The sequence below is a fragment of the Sorex araneus genome, chromosome 2 (assembly GCF_027595985.1).
Source record: "Sorex araneus isolate mSorAra2 chromosome 2, mSorAra2.pri, whole genome shotgun sequence".
NCBI classification, from domain to species: Eukaryota; Metazoa; Chordata; class Mammalia; order Eulipotyphla; family Soricidae; genus Sorex; species Sorex araneus.
The window spans coordinates 176,009,508-176,035,416 of NC_073303.1; the positions used below are offsets into that span (position 1 = coordinate 176,009,508).

Here is a 25,909-nt window from a genome sequence, read left to right on the forward strand (position 1 = left end):
AAATATGTCACGGGTAGCTTGCCAGGCTCTGCCATGCGGGCGGGTTACTCTCGGTAGCTTGCTGGGCTCTCCGAGAGGTATGTATATATCTTTTACTGTATTTGGGATATGAATATGCTATGAGGAGCTTGCAAAGCTCTCCCATGAGGGCAATAGACTCTTAGTAGCTTGTCAGGTTCTCCAAGAAGGAGAACAAGGCTATTAGATGTCATGCGGAGATAGATAGATAGATAGATAGATAGATAGATAGATAGATAGATAGATAGATAGATAGATAGATAGATAGATAGATCTAACACTATAATGTCATCATTTATCTTTGAACATTTAAGTTACAATTTAGTCAAAATACCTTGTTTCCATTTCTTTGCCTTGTAATCCAAATCTCAATTTCCTTTAGTACTAAATGATTATTTTCTTCTTTAGAACTTGATTTTTATTTGTTTGCTTGCTATCAGATCAACAAGTTTGTGAGTATGAACATGGTTGTTTCTAACACCCAGTTAGCACTCTATGTGAAAATGGTGGTATTTTATGTATCATACTTTTATAGTTATTAAAAGAATTTTCACCCTGCTAGTAGTCTATTTGGCATGCCTGCGTGCCCAATTTAAAAAAATGGTGTTAATGTTATTTGCACAAAACATTTTCCTTTATTTGTTAATATATTCAGCAAGTTCATTACTGCTGCTATGTATGCATAGTTGTTCTAATTAATGTTGAAAGGAGAGGTTATACAGGCTAGAGATATTTTATATTTTCATTGATCATAACATTTTAAGGATACCAATAAAGTTATTATTGAAAAATTATTTTCAGCTCATTTGTAATTTTATACATTAAATCTGCTAACCCTAATTCAAGTGAAATAAAAGGGATTGCATCTCTCTTATGAATTGTATTTATATCTTTATATTTGTATTTATTTTTAATACGATTTGATATTTATTTTTAAATTTAATTATCTTTAATTATATTTATATCATTGTATCTCTCTTATAAATAAGGATACATTTATTGAATTCAGAGAAGTAGTCTGGAATGTTGGCTACAAGAGCCTCGAGAGTGAAGAGGAGATGCTGATTAAGGAGGGCAAATTTTATGTTAAAAATGAAGCCATTTTGTGAATCTAACATACAGCATAGTGATTGTAACTAATAATAGCACTGTCATAGCACTGTCATCCCATTGTCCATCGATTTGCTCTAGTGGGCACCAGTAACGTCTCCATTGTGAGACTTGTTATTGTTTTTGGCATATCAAATATGTCATGGGAAACTTGCCAGGTTCTGCCATGCAAGCGGATACCCTCGGTAGCTTGCCAGCCTCTCCGAGAGAGACAGAGGAATTGAACCTGGGTCGGCCGCATGCAAAGCAAACGCCCTACCCGCTGTGCTGTTTCTTCAGTCCTATGTACTGTATTATAAATTTTATAGTTGCTAGTGAGTATATGTTATTATTTTCACCAAAAGACAAAACTTGTAGTTATATTATATGAGGCACATATCAGCTTATTTCATAGTGGAAGTAATTTTACAATTTATTAGTGTATCAAGGCAAAACATATACACCTTAAATTTACAAAATATATGTCGATTATATCATGATTAATCTGGTATATTAATTAAAGTAAAATAAATGACACACAAACAATAATGATGTTTTTGTTTGTGTTGATCTAGCTGTGAAATAAGTTTTGAGACACTATCTTTATTTAATTATGCTTTGTGACCTAACCACAGTGAAAAATTAATGACCCTTCAGAAGGGTCATATTGACTTTAAAATATGCGAACATAAATTTTCAAAAATACCTTGCTAACACAGCAAATACATAGTGTTAATGACCACAGAGTCACCCTTAGACAAATAACTTGTAAACTGACTCCATTAAAGCCAAGGAGATTAAACTGAGATGTGGTTGATTAGAGCTGTGATGTTAGCCTAGTGGGAATCAAGATCATGATTTTGAAAATGATGATGATCAAAAGAAATGAGTGATTATCTGTAACCCAGGCTATCAGGCCATTAGTTTTCTTCAAATCTGGGCTGCTTAAAAAGAACAAACGTCTATTATTTTATCCACTTTTGGAACATCTAAGATTTAGCTGGTGGTTCTAGTAAGGATCCTTTGTTAAGTCATAATTAATATGAGCTGAAAGGCTTTACTCCTCAGGGTCTATTATATCACACACATGGTTGTTACCAGACCTCAGTTGCTGACAGGCTATTGCTTTGCTTCCTATGTTTCTTGCCGTATGAGCATCTTCATAGGTGCCTGCATTTCCCTACATAATGGCAGAGTGATGGGAAAAAGAAAATGCAAATAAGTGATCCCTATATCTTTTTTACACCTTGACTATCATTGGCTCCTTAGTTTCAATACAATCCCAGTCCAACTCAATCATGTTTGAGTCCACTTCTAGGTAGACCACTTGGAAGTATGATCAAATAACGTGCAGAACTAATTTAATGCACCACAGAAGCACCAGTGATTTATTATCTAAATCTTTGTTGTTGGAAAAGTATGTTAGCCTTTTAAATGTAAGATTGTTTCTTTTTATTTATCACAAAACATGAAAAGCAATTTGCAAAGTGCACCAGATAACAAATACATCTTTAAATTTTTAAACATTGATTTATACACCCCTTTGGTAAACTCATTTATCCTTACATTTTAATTCCTGTAGTGTGGGTCTCACATTTACAATTGTACTATCCCTGCTTATGCAGAACTATAAGTTAGTAGTTATGGTTTTGATGTACAGTCACTTCACCTCAACCAAACCATGTGCCCTAAACCTTCCCCCAACATCCTTACATTATTTCCAGGCTACCTTGTCATCTCTCCTTGTCACCCATTCAGCCCCACATTATTTAGTACTCTAAGTACTGTAATCTAGAGAAAAATGATTGTTATTATCCGATACCTTCTATGCCTGTCTTATTATTTTGTATAACACAGATGTGTGTGATAATCTGACATTTGTCTTTTTTTTTTAGTGGTAAGCAGTAGAGTTTTATTAAGTTGGGTAACAAGCAATCCAGAGATAGGCCTTCTGGAATTGGTTAATTTCAGAATTCTCCACACTGTCAGAGCTCAGAGTTACCCTCCTCTATAATTTTCTTGACTTTATATAATGGTGGCAAGTCTTGTTCTTTTTATTTTATTTTATTATATTGAATCACCGTGAAAAAAAATACAAAGCTTTCAGGTTTAAGTCTCAGTCATATAATGATTGAACCCCCATCCCTTCACCAGTGCACATGTTCCACCACCAAGAACACCAATATACCCCCCTCCCACCCAGCACCCACCTAAGTAGCTAATTATTTTCATTGTATTCTCTCTATACTTTGAATACATTCAATATTTCAATAGAGAACTCACTATTATTGTTTGGAATTTTCCCCCACCAATCAGACCTGCTGAAAAGGCATCATTTAATAATTTCTTTTCATTGCTGAGAATGAAGATTCTATGAGCTTTTGGATTTCTGATACTTTAGTTCAGTTCACAGTCTAGATACATTTCTGTAAGAAGCCGCTCTGGGTGCCAAAATGGGTTAGGAGACCTCTTGGATTATATTCTTTAGGAGCAGCGGGTCTATTTCGAGAGCAGCAGCTCCGGATCTTATCTGGGTCAAGGGCATACTGGTAATGCCCCCTTCCCATGATCGCCTATGAGCCACAATATTGCAAAGTTCATGCCTCTGGGTGTAAGTCTTAGGGGGTGGCTCTCGCCACGTGGATGTTGCTGCTGCCATCATTTTCTAGACAGAAAAACAGGGTGGGGAGGGAAAATCCCTCCCTGGGCGGCACATAGTCGTAGTACAGTCCACAGTCTAGATGCATTTCTGTAATAAGCCTCTCTGGGTGCCAAAATGGGTTAGAAGACCTCTTGGATCATAGTCTTTAGGAGCAGAGGGTCTCTGATATTTGTCTTTTTACTCTGAATTACTTCACTTAACATAATACCCTCTAGTTCTATTTGTAATTTTGAGAGGAAGGGATCTCACAAGTGATACTCAGAAAGCCTGAATGCCACTTCCAGAGTTTCTCCAAGCCAACAGTTCAATTGGAGGACAAAGGGGTCCAAAAGTTGCCTGGACCCAGGAGTGATTAGAACTCTAGGGGTCATACTTGATATGCTGGGGAATGTGGGCCAAGGGTGTGGGGCATGTCTCCATTGCTCTACCTGGTGATTCTTGGGATACATATCTCTTTTCATAGTATCTATAACTGAAGTTACAATAGGAGTCTAGACAAGTGCTGTATCTTTACTGTTGATTGAGAGTTGAGGAAGTAAGCACCCGTGTTATATCTACAGGGTAGGATGAGATAATGCCACATATAACTGACAATTATGGATGTTTGTCTAGCAACTAAAGCAACACCAGATATTAAACAGTATCTATTTCAAATCTATCTGTGAGTCTGGACTTGAGTGGTAGTAGCCTTCAATAAATTATCTAGTTACACTCATCATAATATTTTTTCCATGAGGGAGGAACATGGAAGCACATCTACTGATTCATTGCAGCTTCCCAATAACTAGCCTAATATGCTCTAAAAAAAGGACTTACGAAACAAATGACAGTAACCTATTACTAAATTTTTGAGTGGAATTTATGCAATTAGTTAATTTTGACATAATACTTACAGTGTCACTCAGAAGATTGAAATTGGTCTGTTCCATTGTCTTAAACTAGAGTATGTTTGCAGAGTCACAAAGAGATTTAGGGCAGGAAAGAAGAGAAGGTGCAAAGATGCACTTTATCTATTTAATAATTTAAGCTGAAATATCATTTTAATTATTATTATGAACGTAGAATTTAGGACTTGATTTCAGAATAACTGGCTGTGTACAAATTTGTAGCTTTAAAATGAACTAGTTCCATATGCTGATAATTTTCAGTGTCTTTATGTTAAAGTTTATATACTTGAAATTCTGGTCTTAGAATGTGGAATGATGTTCTACTTTTCTGTGACAATTGGAAATACTAGTCAAGATAGCAAAATACAAAATACAAAATTAAAACTTACTCTATAATTTTAATTGTTCATCCCAATTATCAATTCTTCTTAACTAAAATTTAATGCAGAATATAGAATATGAGGTTTTACTAGAGTATTACAGGTTATAAAAGTCCAAGTTCTGCTTTTATTGGATGATTATGATTGTTTTAATTTGGTATCTATCTATAAAATATTGTAATACCAGTAAGCAAGAAAACAAATGACCACATATGGATGAATGCATGTAAAGAACATGAAAGTAGTTATTCTTAATTTTATTGGCCATGTTTTAAATTTAACAACCCAAATTAATATCTGTGACAGAAAATATTTCATCATTTCAACAAACTCTGCATTCTTCTGTATCTATAGCCATCAGTACTGAGTTGGCATGGGGATCAGAGAGTTAGCACTCAGGTTAAGACAATTGTCTTACAATTGACCAATACCAGCTCTATCTCTGACACTGCTTATGGTCCCCCAAAATATCACCAGGAGTGATCCCTGAGACAGAGTCATAAGTTAGCCCTGAGCATAGCTAGGTGTGGTCTAGCAACACCCTACAAACACATCCTTTTTTTTTTTGTAACATACAGTGGAGAGCCACGTGACGTGTGTTCACATGGGCAGCAATTCACTGATATTTATTTATTTATTTATTTATCTATTTATTTTCTTTTTGGGTCACACCTGGCGATGCACAGGGGTTACTCCTGGCTCAGGGTACCATACGGGATTCTGGGAATCAAACCCAGGTCAGCTGCATGCAAGGCAAACGCCCTATCCCCTAGGCTATCACTCCAGCCCCTACAAACACATTCTTAAAGAAAATATAGTTCAGTAATACCAATAATGAATGATAGACCTAGTGTTACAAACACACATGCATGTACGCATAACGAAAGCCGATAGATATATATTTCTATTAACTCATTTATAGGATGTTTATCTATTACTATATATTATTAAATATATATAATAATACTTTCCATATACAACACAAATATATAGTATATAATATTAATATATGAAGACACATATGTTGTTATCTATTAATTATTAACATTATCTGTTAGTGTTATCTCACTAACAGAATTAAACAGAGTAGATATAGGGAGAGGGCTTTCAAAGGACACGAGTAGGGGCTGGAGCAGTGGGTAGGGCATTTGCCTTGCACGTGGCCGACCCGGGTTCAATTTCCAGCATCCCATATGGACCCCTGAGCACTGCCAGGAGTTAATTCCTGAGTGCATGAGCCAGGAGTAACCCCTGTGCATCGCCGGGTGTGACCCAAAAGCCCCCCCCAAAAAAGACACTTAATATATTTTTTTAAGTATGGCACTTGGGGGCTGGAGAGATAATAGATAGGGTAGGACATTTGTTTTGCATGCAGCCTACCTGGATTTCATCACCAGCATCCCATATGGTCCCCTGAGTGCAGATCAAGGAGCAAGCCCTGAACATCACTGAGTGTGGCCTCAAATCATAAACAAAAATAAAATAAAATGGCAGTCTGGAAGTTAATGTTATTTTCTTGAGTGGTGTATCTTCTAACATAGTAATGTTTTGCTGTTCATAGTAGAAACAAGAAAAAAATTAAAAGCATCCTGCTAGCCCAGAGAACTAGATCTTTCTCCCTGTGTGATTACATAGAAACTGCACTTGCATTCTCATTACATTCATCATGCCACATGAAAAATTACTTGTATAGATTCTCCCCCCTTGACCTATGAGCTTACTTTATGAATATTTTATATTGATATTACATGTGATACATTATAGTCTTTCAAGAACATTTCTTAAATCGAAGCGCCTGGAAATGTTAAACTGGCACCAAATTTATAATGTTCTGCCTCAAATGAATAATTAAGAAGTGAGAGTTCTTACTCTTTTGCCTAAAAAATTAGGAAATTCCTTATAGCACACTGAATTTATGACTTCTCTTTAAAATCTGAAAATTTGGCAACCCGTATGGCTGCATTTGACTGAATTTGAGTGGCAAAAATCACCTTTCTTGGGTTTTTCTCTAAGATCATGGCCATAATTCACGTCACCCCTATATGAATTCCCAGCCTTCTTTTCTCCAATTTGTCTTTATACTTGGGCCTGTGTAGCCCATTTCCCCTCTCTTTTGCAGAAGAGGGGACTAACAGTGAATAGTATATCTCCAGGTATGAGTTTTAGAGATTTGTTTTGGCAGCGGTGTGAACAATTTCACTGTAAAAGTAGGTCAGATTATAGCATATTATTATGTCTTCGACAATATCCTGAAATGGTTTTTTTGCACTTCTAAAATATATCTATGCATGTAATTATTTAAAATATTCTTAGAAATATAACATTATTTTTATAATTAAAAATTGATTTAGTGCCAATGTGAAGACAAACTTCTGAAAATGTCAGAATGTGATTCCACTGAATCAAGAAAATGCCTCAATTTATTCATCAGAAAATATACTTAATTGTGAAACAGAGAAGTCTAATTTTGTAAAAAAAAAAAAAAAACTGCTCAGCTCATGGGTGATGAAAATCATTATGTAGGAAACTAAAGAAATGAAGTGGAATATACCAACATGCATTTACAAAGCAAACAAGTGTTTATAATGCAATCCTAAAGCAGTGATCCTTAAATGTGCAATGTATGTTAAATTCCGCCTGTTTCATGTATTTGGGATATTTTTGGCAGACTGTCTTTTTAAATTATTCTCCGAGTATAAAAATTGCTCAGTACATCTAAGTAGGATAGATGATTGTTTACCACTCCCTTTTTTTTCCAGAGGTATTTTTATCATATCTTAGCAGTGGATATTTATACATCCAATCTCTTCTCCAAGACGTTAGATCGAGCTTTAAGAACAAGTGAGATTTTTTTTCCCTTTCCTTAACAACCACCTCTGTTTGAAATGAGGTGTGTTTCCAGTGCCAAAATTAAATATTCAGGTTCGTCAAGTACTATAATCTTCGGTACAGAATGGGTAGGTGGGAAAATACTGAAATCTCAGCTTTTTCCTGCTGCTGTGTGATGAAAAATGTTGACAAACATTTGGAAGAAGTGAGAGTTGGCAGGAGCAGGTTAGGAACTCATAGCTACAGAGAAACCAGAGAAAATTGTCAGCTTATCTCTCCTGACATTTTGCTTATGTCTAGAGGAAGGTTTTTACATCCCTCCTAATATTTTTTAACATTCCTTGGATGATTCGAATGGAAAAGCCTGATGCTTATGCACCTGCCTTTGGAGAATGGAAGGGGAAAACAGCTTTTTTGTATCTATGCCGAATAATATAAGAGGATTGGCTCCAGGTTTCTGTTCCCAGTAAAAGCCTTCAGGTTCCTCTGTGACAGGACTCTCCATAGAGGTTATTTTTTACCTGGCATGGCTGTCTTGTTACTGATACTGCTGCTCTGGATGGCTGAAATAACTTCTCCTGTGGGTGCCTCAAGCAGAATGAAAGCTGGGTCAAGGTGGAGAGGTGAAAAGAATCGTGAGTAACCTGGAATGTTTTATTTTCCCCCCTTTTTAAATTTTGGTACATTTCTTTCTTCTTTAGATTTGGGCATGCATTCGATCTGCCTAGGTTTGCAGTTTGCAGTATTACTAAGAGGTTGTTTTAAGACACAAAAATAATTTTGCACATTAAATATGCATGCAGAATAAATGGGCTCCCACTACTTTAAACTCCACACATCTGCAATATTGTTCTGGGTTTCATTGCAATACTTTTACTTGGCTTTTCTCATTAACTCTTGGAATTCCTGATACTTGTCAAGACTTTGAACAGGTAGCTTCCAAGTCTCTCTAAGTCATTTAACATGATTTCTTCTACATAATGTAAATATTATAATTTTATGTACTATAAAATCCCTTGTCTATTCCTAAAATATCTTGCATCTAGGAATTTTGTTCTTAAGTAACAAAAATTTTAGAAATAACCAATAATTGCTATAAATCATTTCTTCATTCTTTCTGGAAATTTAAAGAACCTACAGTTTCAGGATTTCTAATGTGTTTATATAATCAAGGTGTCCAGTATTTAAACTATTATTTTCATTTTAAAACTGAGTGTCTTTTTGCTATTATTAGATAAGAGTAAAATTAATTTGAAGTTTGATTCTCTCTAAGCTTATTGGTCAGATCTAGCCACTGTCTTTTCCTATTTTTACCACCTCCACACTATGATAGGTAGAAAGATTTACCTGGAATGCATCTTTTTGCCTTTAAAGTTCGTTGTAAACATAATCCCCTATTCAAGTTTAATGAGAAATACTTCACTTCTCCATGACTTTCTTTTTTTTGGGGGGTCACACCTGGCGTTGCACAGGGGTTACTCCTGGCTCTGCACTCAGGAATTACTCCTGGCAGTGCTCAGGGGACCATATGGGATGCTGGAAATCGAACCCGGGTAGACCGCGTGCAAGGCAAATAAATGCCCTATCCATTGTGCTATTGCTCCAGCCCCTTCTCCATGACTTTCTTTAAAAACAATAAATAGTCCAGGACCACAGAATGTGTTTGGTGATGGAAGGAGTTTATTTCTAAATATTATTATCCCATTCTGAGGAAAACTGATAATACAATTATTTTACTGGATTTTGTCAGAAGATCCAAAGCAAACTGAGAACTTATTACTAAGCTTACAAGTTTTGTTTTAATCTTACGTTTGACCCATTTACACTTCTTTTTTTAACTATCTTCAGTGGGAGTTGGAACCTGGAAGCTATATAATCTGAAAAAGATCTTGTTCAGCTACCAATTCAGGTTGTATCAGGTTGTAAAACTTGTTATGAGCCTTTTATATTCCTATCTCTCCTTTAATTTCTGTTCTTAGTTTGTTTTTTTTTTGTTTTTTTGTTTTTTTGCTTTTTGGGTCACACCCAGCGATGCTCAGGTGTTACTCCTGGCTTTGCACTCAGGAATTGCTCCTGGCAGTGCTTGGGGGACCATATGGGATGCCAGGGATCGAACCCGGGTCAGCCGCGTGCAAGGCAAACGCTCTACCCGCTGTGCTATCGCTCCGCCCCCTGTTCTTAGTTTTTTAATCCCTCACTTTGCCTATGGATATTTCAGGAAATCATGCCTATTGTCTGATACTAATAATAAGCGAAATAATAAATAATTGGTTCTTTAATTGCCCATCTTTGGTCTGGATGTACAATGCTCTATATCACTAAACTGAAACAATTAAGACAGAATCTCATGTCCTAATATAAAAATTCTAAAAGAGAAACTCATTCCTCCCCAAAGTCTGAACTTCATCATTTTTTCTCTAGAACTTGAACTTCATTGTAAAGTCTCCATTCCATAATTTCTGTATGATTTTAGCTTGCCTAGAGCTGGAGAAATAGCACAGTGGGTAGGTTGTTTGCCTTGCATGTGGCTGACCCGGCTTTGATTCTTCCGTTCGTTTTGGAGAGCCCAGCAAGTTACGGGGAGTATATGGCCCTCATGGCAGAGACTAGAAAGCTCCCTGTGGCATAGTCAATATGCCAAAAACAGTAACAAGTCTCACAATGGAGACGCTACTGGTGTCCACTCAAGCAAATAGATGAACAAAGGGATGACAGTACTACAGTGCTACATGAAAATAAGTTTAAAGTAAATTTTGTATATTTATTTCTCCACCAGTAGAAATGAACTTCAAGAAGGCAAACACTATACTGTTTGTTATTGCTTCTTTGCTTTAGTAAATAACTCATCAATACCCTTATTCAGTAAATGCACTTTAATTCATTTATTTATTCATTTGAATAATGTTTGTGATTGTCATAAATCTTGGAACCAGAGAGATAGTTCAATAGAAAGGAATACAGGTTTTGATTGCAGATAACTTGGGTGTGATGCTTGACACCACACAGTTCCTTAGGGCACTTAGTTCTAGAAGATGGGAGTAGTTCCTGAGTACTACTGAAAGTGGTTCCCAAACCAATATAAATAATTAAGTCTTCCAAATTAAAGAATTTTTATAATTGCAATGATTGTGTTGCTATTTGTTTTGCTTTGTTTGGTTCATACGTGGCATTGCTCAGTGCTCTTACTCGGATCATTCCTGGTGGTCTTGGGGCACGATATGTAGGGCTGGGGTTCATATATAGATTGACCACCTGCAAAGCAAGTGCCCTACTTGCAATGCAATCTCTCCAGTCCCACTTTTCTCTTTTACTTTAAAGAAACATATTAGGAAAAATATTAACCATATCTTAACCATATCATTTATAATAACACTGGGTCGTATACACAATGCATATACAGTTACAGGATTCAGAGATATTGCAAATTGAATTTCGGACCACCTGCTGTAATTAACATAATTTTTGTTTTCCAGCACATATGGAAGCTATTTTTGCAAATACAATTTATTTTTTTAAATAGAATTTTGTCTATAAGTACATTCATTAACAAAACATATTTTATTGCTTTAACTTGACCCTTAAATGATTCATAGACATTTTGCTGCTGGAGGATCTTACCTTACTATATATTATTGTAGACAGACTAGAATGCTGGGTGCTAAGGATTGGGGTGGGTGTGGCAATTTCTTTCAGTGAAAGAACATGATGTTTGTCAATATGATGGAATCTTTCTTTTACAAAGTGTTGATTCAAAGCATATGTTATTGAATAGCAAATTCTTCAAAATTGAGGTCAATCTTTTCAATTTTAGATGCTGTTAAATTATCTCTTAATATTTCCACTACATAATTTCTCCCCACAAAGGCCAGGAATCTCTAGTGTTAACCAAGAAAGTTGCAGTTAACTTCATCAAAGTACTGATATTTGATCTTCTCGCATGAATTGATAATATCCTCAATGTCATGTAGAATGGTGAATTCTTTGCAAAAGATTTTGCATGGTTAGATGGTTGATTTGCTGGTTGGTTGGTTGGTTGGTTGGTTGGTTCATTGGTTGGTTGGTTGGTTGGTTGGTTGGTTTTTAGGTAACACCCAGCTATTACTTAGGCTTGCTGTTGGTTTTCTGTGCTCAGGGATCAATCCTGTTAGTCTGGTTACCAGATCTACCATATCCGGTGCTGGTGCTAATCCAAATGAGTTCATATGCAAAGCAAGCACCTTAATCCCCGTACTCACTTTAGCCCCATTTTGAAAGTTTTTCAATTTATTTTTACCAGATATATCAGAGTATGCGCTTTATGGAATTATAGCCTTAAGAAATATATGTATTCAATAATCAGAACAGAAAGTTGAAACTTTTCCTTGATACATGAGCTTTAGAAAGGATATTAGAAAGGATTTAGAAAGGATATTAGCAGAAATTGTAATCATTAATCTCATACATCTTCATCAGAGCTTTTGACATACTATGCACATAAACAATAAGAAGTGATGTTTTAGATAAAAACTTTTTACTCAATAAGTCCAAAGAGTGGGTTTAAATAATTTAAAATATTTAGTAAAAATCTTGTAAACATATCATTTTATAAAGGCCTTGTTCCATACATCATACATAGGCAAAGTATGTTTAGCATAATTCTAAAAAACTCTATAATTTTTGAAAAGATAATTGAGATAAATGAGAGTTGGTTTTTAGTGTTAGGCCATTTGTTTGACCTAAATTGGAATTCTGTTGCTTAGTAACTACCTTCACTAATTATCCACTGGAAAATCAAACTTGATTATTATGGATGATTTTATGCACTTGCAACATTAGCATTTCCTACTTCAATTTCCACCTTGATTTTATGGATTTGGCTTATTCTCTAATGATTCTTGAGTCAATTTCTGAATAACTAGACTTTGGTTTAAAAGACGGGATGTCTTTATCCTCTATCTAGATTACTAATATTTTTTCCATATGTCTAGCAAGAAGCCTTTTATTTTACCATGTGTGTTCTCAAATGGACTAGCACTTTTAATTTCCTTCAAACATATCCTCAAACATAACTTAGCTGGCTGTTGGCACAGAGACCCAGTTTTCAGTCTATCTCAGTTTTGGGCATGCATTTCTTACTCAGCTTAATAATTTCTATCTTTTTATTCCAAATGAATGACCTATAACTCTTTCATTTGAGAAGTTAATGCCATTCAATTTGAAATTTCTAATTTTGACATTGTTGTCTATTAGTAACTAGAGAAGCTTTAAGGAGACAGAAGAAGATGGGGAAATTATTGGTTAATAGACCACAAATATTTTTTTTGCTCTCTTATATGGAGATAATTCATGATATCAAGTAATTGAAATATCAATACCATAGACTTTAGTTAACAGACCATTATAAAAATTTGATAATAAAAGTTATAAGTATTGTGAGGATTACCAAATTGCAGCATACATACATATATGCATACTTAATTAATTGTTTAATTATACATATATTCATACTTAATTAATTGCTAAATAACAGTATTCGACAGTACACAAAGTGACAATTGATGAAATATGGTTTTGCCTATATAGATTTGGTACCTCAGATAATCACAGATATATTCTTGGCGATAATTCTATTACTCTAAGCCATATGACAAGGCAAATAAGATATAACATTGTTAATAGACTGATTACTGTAAACAAAAATAGATTTTTATATTTTATATTGATTTTATATTGATTTATAATAAGTTTTATCTTTAAACTTTAAATAATTATTCATTTGAAGCTAAATATATTAATGTTTAAATAAAGTAACACTATAATAGATGAAATGTAATATTGAGGCTGAGAAATAGTACAGCAGACAAGGCACTTGCCTTGCACACAGTTGACCTGTTTTTAGTCCTCAGCAGTCCATATATTTCCCTGAGCACCAGGAGTGAGACCTGAGTGCTAAGCCAGGAGTAAGCCCTGAGCACAAACAAGTATGGTCTGAAAAAAGAAAAATAATAATGATAAATTTAAATAAAATTGAGTATAATATTTCATATAGTTTTATGCTATTATTACTAATTTTATATTTTTCTAAGTAAAGTCAGAGAGTAAATAAGATAATTTCTATAATAGACTACTAGAGTCTACTGTTAAAAATAACATGTTATATAAACAGTCTACGCAGGGAAGAACACAGAGAAACTCACTGTCAAATAAAATAAAGACTTTTATACTTTAAAAAGTATACTTTGTTAGAGACGATATTAATAAAAAGATAATAGCTGTTCTTCAGATTTATGGAGGTAGTATTAAGTATAAGAGGTGTCATAAATTTGTATTATTATTTAAAAAAACTCTATATAGGGAGAATTTTATTATAGAAGATAAGAGTTCAAATATTTTTTCTAGACAAAACTCCAATCTGTAAATTTGTATATAACATTCATTTATTGCCATCATGAATTGCTACATGAGGGCTATAAACATCCATCTAGTTCTTTCCATTCTGTAATTTCAGATAACATATATTTTGGCTGATCAATGTGTGTACTTCCCAATCAATAATTTAAACTTTAATCAGAAATTTCTAAAATCTTCATTACTTCTCTGAAAATGAATTAAATTCTTATGCTTAATTTATAACATGGAGTGATAGCACAGCGGATAGGGCATTTGCCTAGCTCGCAGCCGACCTGGGTTTAATTCCTCCGTCCCTCTAGAAGTGCCAAGCAAGCTACTCATGGCATATTCAATATGCCAAAAACAGTAACAACAAGTCTCACAGTGGAGATGTTACTGGTGCCCGCTCAAGCAAATCGATGAACAACCGGACGTGCTACAATATATAATCTAAAACAGTGGTACAATTTATAATCTAAAACACTAGATACTTCAGTAAATCCACTTTGGTTTCATTTAGTGTAGTTTGTGGGACACACTTGGGAACGCTCATGGCTTTGAGCTTAGGGATCACTCCTCTTGGTGCTCAGGGAACCATAGTTGGTGACAAAGATCCAACTCCTGGTCAGCTTTTTGTGAAACAGCTACCCTCTCTGCTGAGCTATATCTCCAGCCCTCAACTCCATTCTCTTACAAACCCGATACAACTTCAAGATACATTAAAACTGCAACTTCTTCATTATTGTTGTTGTTGTAAGTTTATTTGAGGTACAGTGATTTTCAGTGCTGTTTATGATAGGATTTCATGAATACAATGTTCCAACATCACACCCTCCACCAGAGTGACCACTTTCTTCTGCCATTATGCCAATATCCATCCTATTCAACCCCTAGCCCCAGCCCTTATTCTCAGTTGTGTGAAGCAGTTCTCAGATTTTTCTTTTAAGGCATTCAAACCTTCTATGTGGGGGTGGGGGAGGATGAGGACTAGCCTTCACAAATATGCAATAATGCTTTTAAGCATTCTACAGTGCATTTATTGTTTTATTATTTTGCCTTAGCATCTGAACATGTTGATATAGTTTATGGTATATTTTGAACCATCTGTTTCTTTTCTTCTGTTGATCAAAGGTCAACTGTTTCTTGTTAGAAAATTTGTGAAATATTGAAATTATTCAGGACAGGATCCTTTAGAAATGCCTGGGAATCATTTGAAATGTTTTTCAAGTTTTTTAAGAAGACCTAACTGCCATTCTTCTTTCTCTGATTTTTTTTTATCTGTCATGTTATTGGTGTCACTGTGAGGTTCACAATTTTGCAAGAGAATAAGTATTTCCACAAACACTTTTTAACTCTTCTTTTTAGCTCTTCATCCATAGTTCTTGGATGTAAATCTAGGAGTCATTTAAACAAGCTGACAGTAGCTTTATTTAAAAAAACAATGCTTTATCATTCATTATTTGTCTCCCTTTTCCCCAGTATTCACGTTCTATGAATTTTTAATATGTTTCTAATGAAAAATATATCAGGTTTAGCATTTTACACAAATTGTAGCTTTAATCCATAATATAAATTTAAAAAAATCTGTACTATTTCTTTTTGCCCTTTTATGCCCAGTTACAAAATATTCTTGCAATGAAGACCACTTAATGAGATTGATATCCTCCCCGCAATGCAATAGCTGAATGATAAAACATAAGCAGTGATTTTCCTTCAAGCAAAGAGCCCAATGTATCATAATGAAAATCTGGAAAAATATACCATGATTTTATAAAGGAAAACAATAGAGTTTTTATATGATATTTGCAGGAAAATGTGTGCTCTGTCTCACTAATAATTTTAAAATTATAATTAAAATAAAACATAATCTTGGGAAAATGTTAACTCTTTAAATAAAGAAGAATGATTTGAATACTTGAACATTAAAAGACTCGAGGAATTTCTAACAAAACAAAAAATTAACTGAAAAAATTATTCATATGTATTTTTGTTCCTTTAAAATAATATTTATTGAGCTGAAGTTGTTAACAGTTATTTATTAAATTATGCTTAGTGAATTAGAGCAATAATTTCAATGTATTGTGTTACATTAAATAGCATAAGTATATGCCTTAAAAATGTATTACATTAAATAGCATAAGCATATGCCTTAAAAATAATGAGAATATTAAAATTATATCACTGGCCTTTGCACTTAAGGCAACACAAGCCTGTTCTATGTGCCTTCTACTTGTGTTAATATTTGATTTGCAGAAACCAAGTTCAACTGTTTGCAGAATATGAGCCTCTTTCAGTGGATGATAGGTAATGAGTTAATCCACTCTGGAGGAACTCTAGGACTAGAGCAACTAAAAGCAACTGCATTTCATTTAGTTTCTCCTGATAGCTGTGCTGGTAGCCTCAGGATGACTTCAACCGGCAAATGACAGAAAATGTAGAATTACTTCTAATGATAATATATAATTAGTTACAATTAGTTCATTTTCTAAGACTGGAACTCCTATTTATCTTTGTGATTTGTATTTCAGGGTCCTCTAATAAAATAAAGGAGTGATATTAGTCATAATAATACATGTTTCTATTTATAGAAAAGACAACAGTTATTTAGGGAAGGTGATATTTTGTGTGTGTCATAAAGGTCAATAACTTAAATCTATAGCAGATGAAGAGCTGTAACTTTGTTGTTTCAAATTCCCTAAGTCTCAAATCTGGGGACCAGGAGAAAGTACTCAGCTGTTGCAGAGATGCTTGAGAAAACAGCTGAACTCAGCTGTCACACACATGAATAGAAATGCAATTTCCCAGGTAATCCATCCTCAAATCATCCGCAATGAAAGGTTAAAATTCTGCAGAGGCAAGATTTCAAAGTGAAAAAATGCAACAAAAATTCTGCTTCAATTTTGTGAAATGTGAAGGAATTAAATGCATGTAAATATTATAAAGAGGTGAGAAAAATAATAGGATGAATAGGATGTGTGTCGTTTATCTCACTTTTTGGTCAATCCAGCATTCTTTCTGACTTAGGCATTGTTATTGTTAACTAGAGTGAGTCAAATATGTTTGGTTCTAACAAGTCTCTTGGTAAGGTAGGAATAGACTGCAAAAAGAGAGATGTCTATAAATTTTTTCTCATGGTATAAATGTGAACCAACAAATTTGTTCTATAGCTTAGCTCTGTCAGTTGGTTACTATTTTTCCAATTGACTTTGATGTTGAAATTAGAGATTTGAACTAATAAAATTTCGCCCAAAGGTATAGTAAAAACAAATTATTAGTATAATGTTTTTGAAAGCTTGTTCTTTTGAAACATACACATTTAAAATTTTAATGTTTGCTGGCCCTCATTGGAAACTATCTATTATTTGCCATTTGAAATAGTTAAATTACAGGAGTGTCAAATATTTTATGTGCTAGAATTCATTTACGTTTGAGCTGTGTGATGAAGTAGAACAGTGGGGCCATGGAAATGTGGTGACAAATATATCACTGCTGAAACTTGTCCAAAATCTCTGCCAAGGTAATTGCATTTATTAAAATAAATCTTTTTAACACTCTTACTATTAAGATGTTCACACTTTTGTATATTGGTTTGGTGTGGTTTAATTATGTAAGAAAATGCTGACCAAGCTCAAAAGTAGTGCATTCTTTGTTCATCTTTGATTTTCAGCAGGAAAAAAATATCAAAAACTTATTAACATTAAAGTATCCAGTTTTATAGAAACATCTATCAAATCACAGGGAAATAAAGTAGAGGGAGGAAATGGTGCTATGACAATGTAACTGATAAATGAATGAAGAAAGGATGAATGATAATTCAAAGACCTCTTGGCAGCTCATTAATCTAAATCATGTAATAGTCATATCATCACTGACTAGTGTGGTAAACTGAACAAAGTTTGGAATATTAAATTACCAAAATTATTTTCCAATAAAAAATAGTACATAATTTATAGTAAAACAATGGTCAGTCCAAGCTTGAATTTAACTTTGAGACAAGGAGTCAGGAAACCCCTAATATATATATATATATTTTAAAATTTAATTTTATTATATTGAATCACCATAAAAAAAATACAAAGCTTTCAGGTATAAGTCTCAGTCATACAATGATTGACACCCCATCCCTTCACCAGTGCACATGTTCCACCACCAATATACCCCCTCCCACCCAGCCCCCACCTAAGTAGCTAATGATCTTCATTTTATTCTCTATACTTTGAATACATTCAATATTTCAATAGAGAACTCACTATGATTGTTTGGAATTTCCCCCCAACAATCAGGCTTGCTGAAAAGGCATCATTTAATAATTTCTTTTCATTGCTGAGAATGAAGATTCTATGAGCTGTCGCAGCCCCGCAGTTTTGGATTTCTGATGTTTTAGTTCAGTTCACAGTCTGATGCATTTCTGTAAGAAGCCGCTCTGAGTGCCAAAATAGGTTAGGAGACCTCTTGGATCATAGTCTTTAGGAACAGAGAGGCAAACCCTAATATATTTTTAAGAATTAAATCACATGGAATTTGTAAATGTAGAGATACATCCTGGAGAGAGGATACAATGAGATACAAAAACAACCCTTCCACCTATAGGTTGTGAGAACTAGAGCAATTCTCTCAATCCCTTAGTCGGGGATGTATCTCCATTTTCTCGTGTCCTCTTTTATTTCTTGAAGCAGGGTTATGCAGTTTTCTTTATACAATCCTTTACCTCATTACTAAAGTTGATTCAAAGTACTTGATTTTCTGCAACACAATTGTGAATGGGATTTTTTTTAATATCACTTTCTTCTTTTTCATTATTTGTTTATAGGAAAGCTATGAACTTTTGTGTATTGATTTTGTAAACTTCCACTCTACAAATCTATTGTTTCTAGGAGTATTTTTCATTTTTTAGAGGTTTTAGAATTCTAAGTATAATATCGTATCATCTATGAATAGCGAAAGCTTGACTTTTCCTTTCTTATCTGGATACCCTAGCTCGAGAGTATGTATTTCACTTTTTAATTTAGTAATATTGATTTTAAAGGCTATATGATTTAGACATACAATTTAATACTTCTTCAAAATACTTTGCTATATTGAACTCATCATCAAAATACTAATATCCAACTACCCTAGTCAACTGTCCTTATTAATTTCAATTGTACTACCATCTGCCCCTTTCCAGCTCTAATAGGAAATTATTTCTTAGTAAAAAATTTGCATAATTTTATTTATTATTTATTTATAATAAATATATAGTGGTGAGAAAATAATTATTTTGTATTTTTATTTATATTCTCAAAACTATACAAAATGCAATGAATAATGGGCTATATTTCCTAAAAAATAAATGTAGACAATGGAAATGTTAAAAATAATAGATATAAATTATTGGTTAGTAAATAGTCTGATCCATGCATGTACATGTACACACATAATTTCCAATGATCAGTACAGATATTTGGAACAAAATTTCTTACAAATTTTACCAGTATTTAATCTTTTATTAAAAATAATGAAAAAATATGAACACCCTGTCCCTGCTAAAGATTAATTTTATTTTTATTACTATAAAGATTTTATTTTATGATCAGAAATTTTCAAAAGCATTTTGGTTTTATTTCCCAATCAACCATATTTATCACCCTCTATCTCTTATCATGATTCATGAGAAATCGTGATTCAAATTAATACTGACCGCATTGATTATTGATTCATGATGGACTTATATGTGTATTTGGTGGCAGTTCTGAGTCTTTGGTATTGACATGTAATAAATGCATACATCTAAATGCATATAAATGTTGACACTATTATAAGCCTTCAACATAAACTATAATAAATAAATTTTTTAAATTAAAAATGTTTAACATTAAAATATTCCTTTGGTAGGTCAGATATATAGTTCAGGTGAAGATTGCAAAGTCTAGACAAAGTGAGGAGTCAGCTGCAAGTGCCACCAGGTGTGTCCCCAAAAAAAATACTACCTATTGCTGCAGGGGCAAATCTACCTTACATCTCAACTCCATGTAATATAATAGAGATTTATTCACGATATATATTATATACAGTGTGTAAGTAAGTTTTGTCTATTTGAAACCCATGTGATAAAAATTGACATGAATTTCTACATAGACACTTTAAATTCAAGTTATTAACTATAAGTACTAATTTGTTTTCTTCAACTTTTTATTTGAATGTTTTCTATTGGGTTTCTAAAGTAAAGGGTTCAAGGAAGTGCACATTTTTTAATAAACTGTAGACATACATATTTTCATATGTAAAATATGATAAAAACCTGAAAGTGAGGGTTGTTTGGGAAGTTTCTATACAAAATTTGCTCAGAAATCTGCCCAAAAAATGCACTTAGAACACGTCTAACTGATATTATCACTTCTTAAATTGTTTCTGTGTGTTGTGTGGTTATCAATGTATTCTTATAAAGTCATTCAAAAATTGATAAAAAAAACAATTGGCAAAACAATTTACAATTTTTATATGCACAAAATAATGAAAACTTAAATTGAATGGCAAAAAAATTTAACATTTTATATATAGGAATAATGAAAATAGGACTAATATAGAAGTCTAGGAATAATGAAAAATAGTAATAAATAGTGAAAATATAGGGATACTAAAAAATTAAATCAATTAGCAAAAGTTTAATCTTTCATCTACATATATATGTATATATAGGAAATAATGAAAACTGGTGAAATTTATTTTAGTAGAGGATTTTTTTTCTACCTTAGTCGTCTGGTTGAGAACTCACATTTACATTGGGCGACATAATCCAGGGAACTTATCAGCACGCAACAATCTTTTCTGAATAAGCAATTAAATTTAAAGCTGGAGTAAAGGTCCACCCAATAAATTTAAGTGCACGGCAACTGCTCGGGTACACAAGGATCTGCTGTGAGTGAATCAGAAATTAAGGTCTCTAATGGCACGTTTGGATCATGTTTGAAAAACACCTGTAAAAATGTATATCACAATTTCAAGAATAAAGGACATTGTCAAGATATTTCATCATCAGAGCCATGTAATGTTATAAAGGAAGAAAATGAAAATATAAACAGGTGGAAAATATGAAACACCTTTCATTTCTGCTCACTGCAATGAGGCCAGGCTCTCTGTCAACCTGAAAGCATCATTTTTTTTCTTTTCCTATTAAAAACAACTTTGAAATTTTTAAGGCAAATTTTATAGAGTGTTAGCTATGTGGTCATTTTCACTTTATAAGTAATTTAAAGTGTTCTGGAAGTCTTCATAGGTAAATGTGGATAGGCCAGAATATACATAACCACCTTCAATTTTAAAATCAATTTTAATCTGTATGTATTCATTGAACATATTAATAGACCCGAAAGGAGCAAGCTGTGCTTCTCTCTGATGGAGAAGTGTTCCAAAATCTAGACAGAGTCCATGAGAAATGTTGGCTATCAAGGTTCCTGGCTTTAGCGGGGAAGTTTTCCCAGAGGTCAGTGTACCCAGAGGTCTGTGTGGCATGAGATCCTGTTCCAGGGATCACTGCTAGACTGGAGGCGGAAACAGATCATGCCAGGCCTCAGAGTCAGTTTTATGTTACTGTTTGAAGCTGTGATGTAGATAGAATAAAGCCCCTACTGGGCAGGTTCGAGTGAAATAGAGGGAAAAAAACCAATCCTTTTAAAGAAACTCTTATGTTTGTCTATTAATATGTTTACAGGGGCTGAAGTGATGGTATAGTGGGTAGGCCATTTGCCTTGCATCCAACCAACCCCCAGCACCATATACGGTATCCTGAGCCCTCCAAAATTAAGTCCCAATCCCCAAACAAACAAAAGCAATAAGGATAAGTAAACATGTTTACAGTATCTTACATTTCACTATCCCTGGCTTACTCAGGAGAGCTACAGGAGGCCTCTCCCAGGCCCACCCAACGTGTAAACTCTTCATGACTGATCTCAGGTCCTACTCCCTTTCTCAGGAGAAACATGGCTTCTGAGAATGTTATTCTAGTTGTCTTAAGAAATATATCTTGGTGGGGCTGGAGCAATAGCACAGCAGGGTAGGACGTTTGCCGTGCACGTGGCCGACCACGGTTTGATTCCCAGCATCCCATATGGTCCCCTGAGCACCGCCAGGAGTGATTCCTGAGTGTGGAGCCAGGAATAACCCCTGTGCATCTCCAGATGTGACCCAAAAAGCAAAATAAACAGAAAATAAAAGGAAAGAAATATATCTTGATGTTAGAGAGATAGGATAGCAGGCGGGATGCTGGCCTTTATGCCACTCACCTGGATCAAACCCTAGGGCCACATATGGTTCCCCAAGGACTGCTATCACTTATCCCAGAGCACAGTGAAAGGAGTAAAGCCCCAAGAACTCCTGAGTGTGACCTCTCAAAAAAAAAAAAAAGAAGAAAGAAAGAAAAAGAATACATATATCTTGTCTTTGGGGTAGATTTTGTTCTCTCATTAGGAGAAAAAATGGTGAAAAAAATCGCATTTTCATATCTATAAAACAGCGTTTGTGCTAGTAAAATTTTATTGTGTGTGCACCATAGGAAAACAATTTAATTAATAATAAAAACTAAAATGTTCCTTAGGGTAGCACTAAAAGGTCTCTGTTTAATTTTTAAATGAAGGACATAGCACTCAAGGACAGTTTGTAAATCTGCAGAGCCATTTGATTGTGTGATTAGCAAAAAAGTCTCCAATAGTGAGTAAAAATTAAATTTGCTACTGTCTTACAAATACTTCAGGTGGTTTCTTCCATGAAAGAAAATTGCAAATATCCTATTGAGAGTATATGCAAGTAACATTTTGTCTATACTGTGTGAGTTTTGGAGATTATTTTTTTACTATGAAAGGCACTAAGATTATGATTCATGATGTTAAGATGACATCATAACGGTGTCAAATTTTATACTGGAGTCAATAATAATACACTTGTAGCACTAAATTCATAGCCACTTTGATTCATGTAGATTCAAACATGTGACTCATTGTGTCTTTATGTATGTTGAAGTGCTTTTAGTAAAATTCATTTTTTCTTTTAATTTTTTGTTTGATATACAATTACTCAAAAATTGTTACACATTTTGCTGTTTGGATAATAAAAGAGTGGCATCGAGAGTGTGTGCTTAACTGGAAAAAATAAACAGAATTCAGACATGACATACCTTTATTTATCAAATTTCAGAACTAAATAATGCAAGGAAAGGTATTTTAAAATCCTTTTCTAGGATTGAAACTAACAGGAATTTGACAGTGAGTAATAATTCATAACAAATAGTTAGCACTGTCTGTAGCACTGTCTTCCCATTGTTCATCGATTTGCTAGAACGGGCACCAGTAACGTCTTCATTGTGAGACATGTTACTGTTTTTGGCACATCCAATACACCAAGGTAGCTTTCCAGGCTCTTCAGTGCAGGCAAGATACTCTCAGTAGCTTGCCAGACTCTCTGAGAGGGACAGAGGAATCGAACCCAGGACGGTTCATGCAATGCAAATGCCCTATGTGCTGTGCTATCATTTCAGCCTTTGTAATATAGCTCATCTCTTTAAATATATTTAAAATTCTCAATACAGGTAGGACATTTTTATCTATTGACAGATGAAGAATATGAGGCACAGGGAGGTTTAGTAACATAATTTAAAGGCACATTAGTGCGAAATGACCGTCTGGTTTTGACTTGTAGGCCCTGGATGAAAGTATTATTGTTCTGTGGCTCTTATTAAGCTTCTTTATACCAGGATGTTGTTTTTATTTTTTATAGTATATAAAATACACAATATTCCCAACTTGCTGATTTCATGAGTGGCAATGGTTGATCTGACTGAGAGAAGAACTATTTCTACCCCACCACCTCGGCAACACTGCTAAGGATCTCCTGGCCCAAAAGAAATATATATTAGAAATAATGTTCTTTAAAAAGACGGTTGATAGCACTCAGAAGATGAGAAGCATCAAGGCTGATAAGAGGATGAGCTAGATTTAATTCCTAAATTGATTAGAGTAACAATTTAGCTCATCCCGCATTCCAGAACACTTCCAGAATCCACACTGAAATGACAGATACAGATTAAAACTGCCTCAAACAAAAGGACTTTGCTTACACTGAGGGAGTTCTGGGAGAAAAAGATATTGAAAAGTCTTGTGAGAATTTCAATGGTATGGATAAAACTTTCTACCATAGAGAGTTCAAGGCCAAGTCAGTTACAGGAAGATTTAATGAATTCTGTTTTCTAATTCTTTGCATTGAAATTTAATTACTCAAAAGTAACTTGAAGTTATGTCTAAGTCTATAGAATTGTATGCACTGTGTGTGTTTGTGTGTTTGAGTGTGTAAGAGAGAGAAGAGAAACAAAGACATGAGCGCTAGAACCATGGGGATAGTTACAAGCTTTGATGTAAAGTACAATATCAATCAAAAGGTATTGAGGGAGGTAGTAATAGTCTCATATATATATATGTATATATTTATTTATTTATTTATGCGCATATAACCATTTTTGTGGAACATGAGGGTTCATAGCAGCCAAAAGATGAGAAAATATAAAGATCAGAGAAGTAAATATTCTCGGGTTTTGAGGAGATTGAATAAAAGGGGAAATGAAAAGTAGGTCACTGACTTTGCTGTTTAGTTGATTTATTGTAAATTTTGCAAGAGAAATTTCACTAGAATGAAAAAAATAAGGTATATTTTAATAGGTACGTCAGATTGGTTGCAGGGAGGAATAATACTGACTAGACATGATAACTGGACATAAATAATTTAACATTTGCTATGTGTTTTTTTTTCATTCTAATCACTTTAAATCAATATTCTTATGCTTTCTTCTAACTCTCCTGATAAAGGAGTCTTTATTTTTTTCAATCTAAAACCTGAAGCACAAAGAACTTTGACAACTTACCCAAATAATGATATAGTACGAAAGAGGAGTCTCCATCCATCTCTTACGGAGTCTTTGAAAGTGATTCCTTGAACTGTTCATTGAATGCTGTTGGCTGTTTTCTCATCCATCAATTAAGAGTCTGGGCCCTAAATTTCTGCTATTCCATTTAGTTATTAATGTTTCCCAATTCCCATACACTTCTTAAATTAGAAGACTAGTTCTACACCAACATTCCTCAATTTCCAATTGAGAGCATCAAGTAGGTTCAAAGTCATTGACAGGCCTATTCAACCTATGGCCAAATGATATATGGGAGAAGCATGCAAGAAAGGTACAAAATGGAAGCAATGTGAGGATTTCTGGGGAGAGAAGAAAGGCCCTGAGAGATTTGTCATAGGGAAATACTGGAAGGGTACGAAAGAGAAACAGTTCTTTTGGAAGAGTAGAGAAGATTATGTTTCAAAGGGAAAGGAAGAGACTTTTTCAAATTTCACTAGGTTAGGCCTGATGCTGACAGCTGTTCGTGATTTGTGACCTTGAGCAAGTCATTTAGTTTTTGAGTCTCAGTTTTCTTGTTTGTAAAATGAGACGTTTGGAATCAGTTATCTCTAATATTTCTTCCATTTGTAACTTACAAAAATTAAATGTTTGCTTAGGCTATTTATTATTTTGATGATTTGCTGTCTGTGTCTGTGAAAAACAAAGATCCTTTCATAGCCTAAAAAGGAAATTCACATGAAAATATTGAGTAATGTAATGGTTCCTGCTATTTTAAATTTGGCGTGCAATTATTTCTTTTCAAACCAGA

The 25,909-nt window shown here is 34.1% G+C and overlaps 1 protein-coding gene across 2 annotated transcripts in view; it reads left to right on the plus strand.

The window, feature by feature from the left end:
• The window catches only part of ROBO1 (roundabout guidance receptor 1), a 1,139,823-nt gene that overhangs the window by 316,547 nt on the left and 797,367 nt on the right, over positions 1-25,909 (plus strand). The window contains exon 1 of one of the 2 annotated variants that reach the window (XM_055125438.1): positions 8,019-8,500. The exons of the other annotated variant lie outside the window; for it this stretch is intronic. Within the exon in view, the coding sequence (XP_054981413.1) occupies positions 8,392-8,500 (109 nt within the window). The 5' untranslated portion in view covers positions 8,019-8,391. Of the gene's footprint in view, positions 1-8,018; positions 8,501-25,909 lie in introns of those variants that run through there. 2 annotated transcript variants of the gene reach the window in all.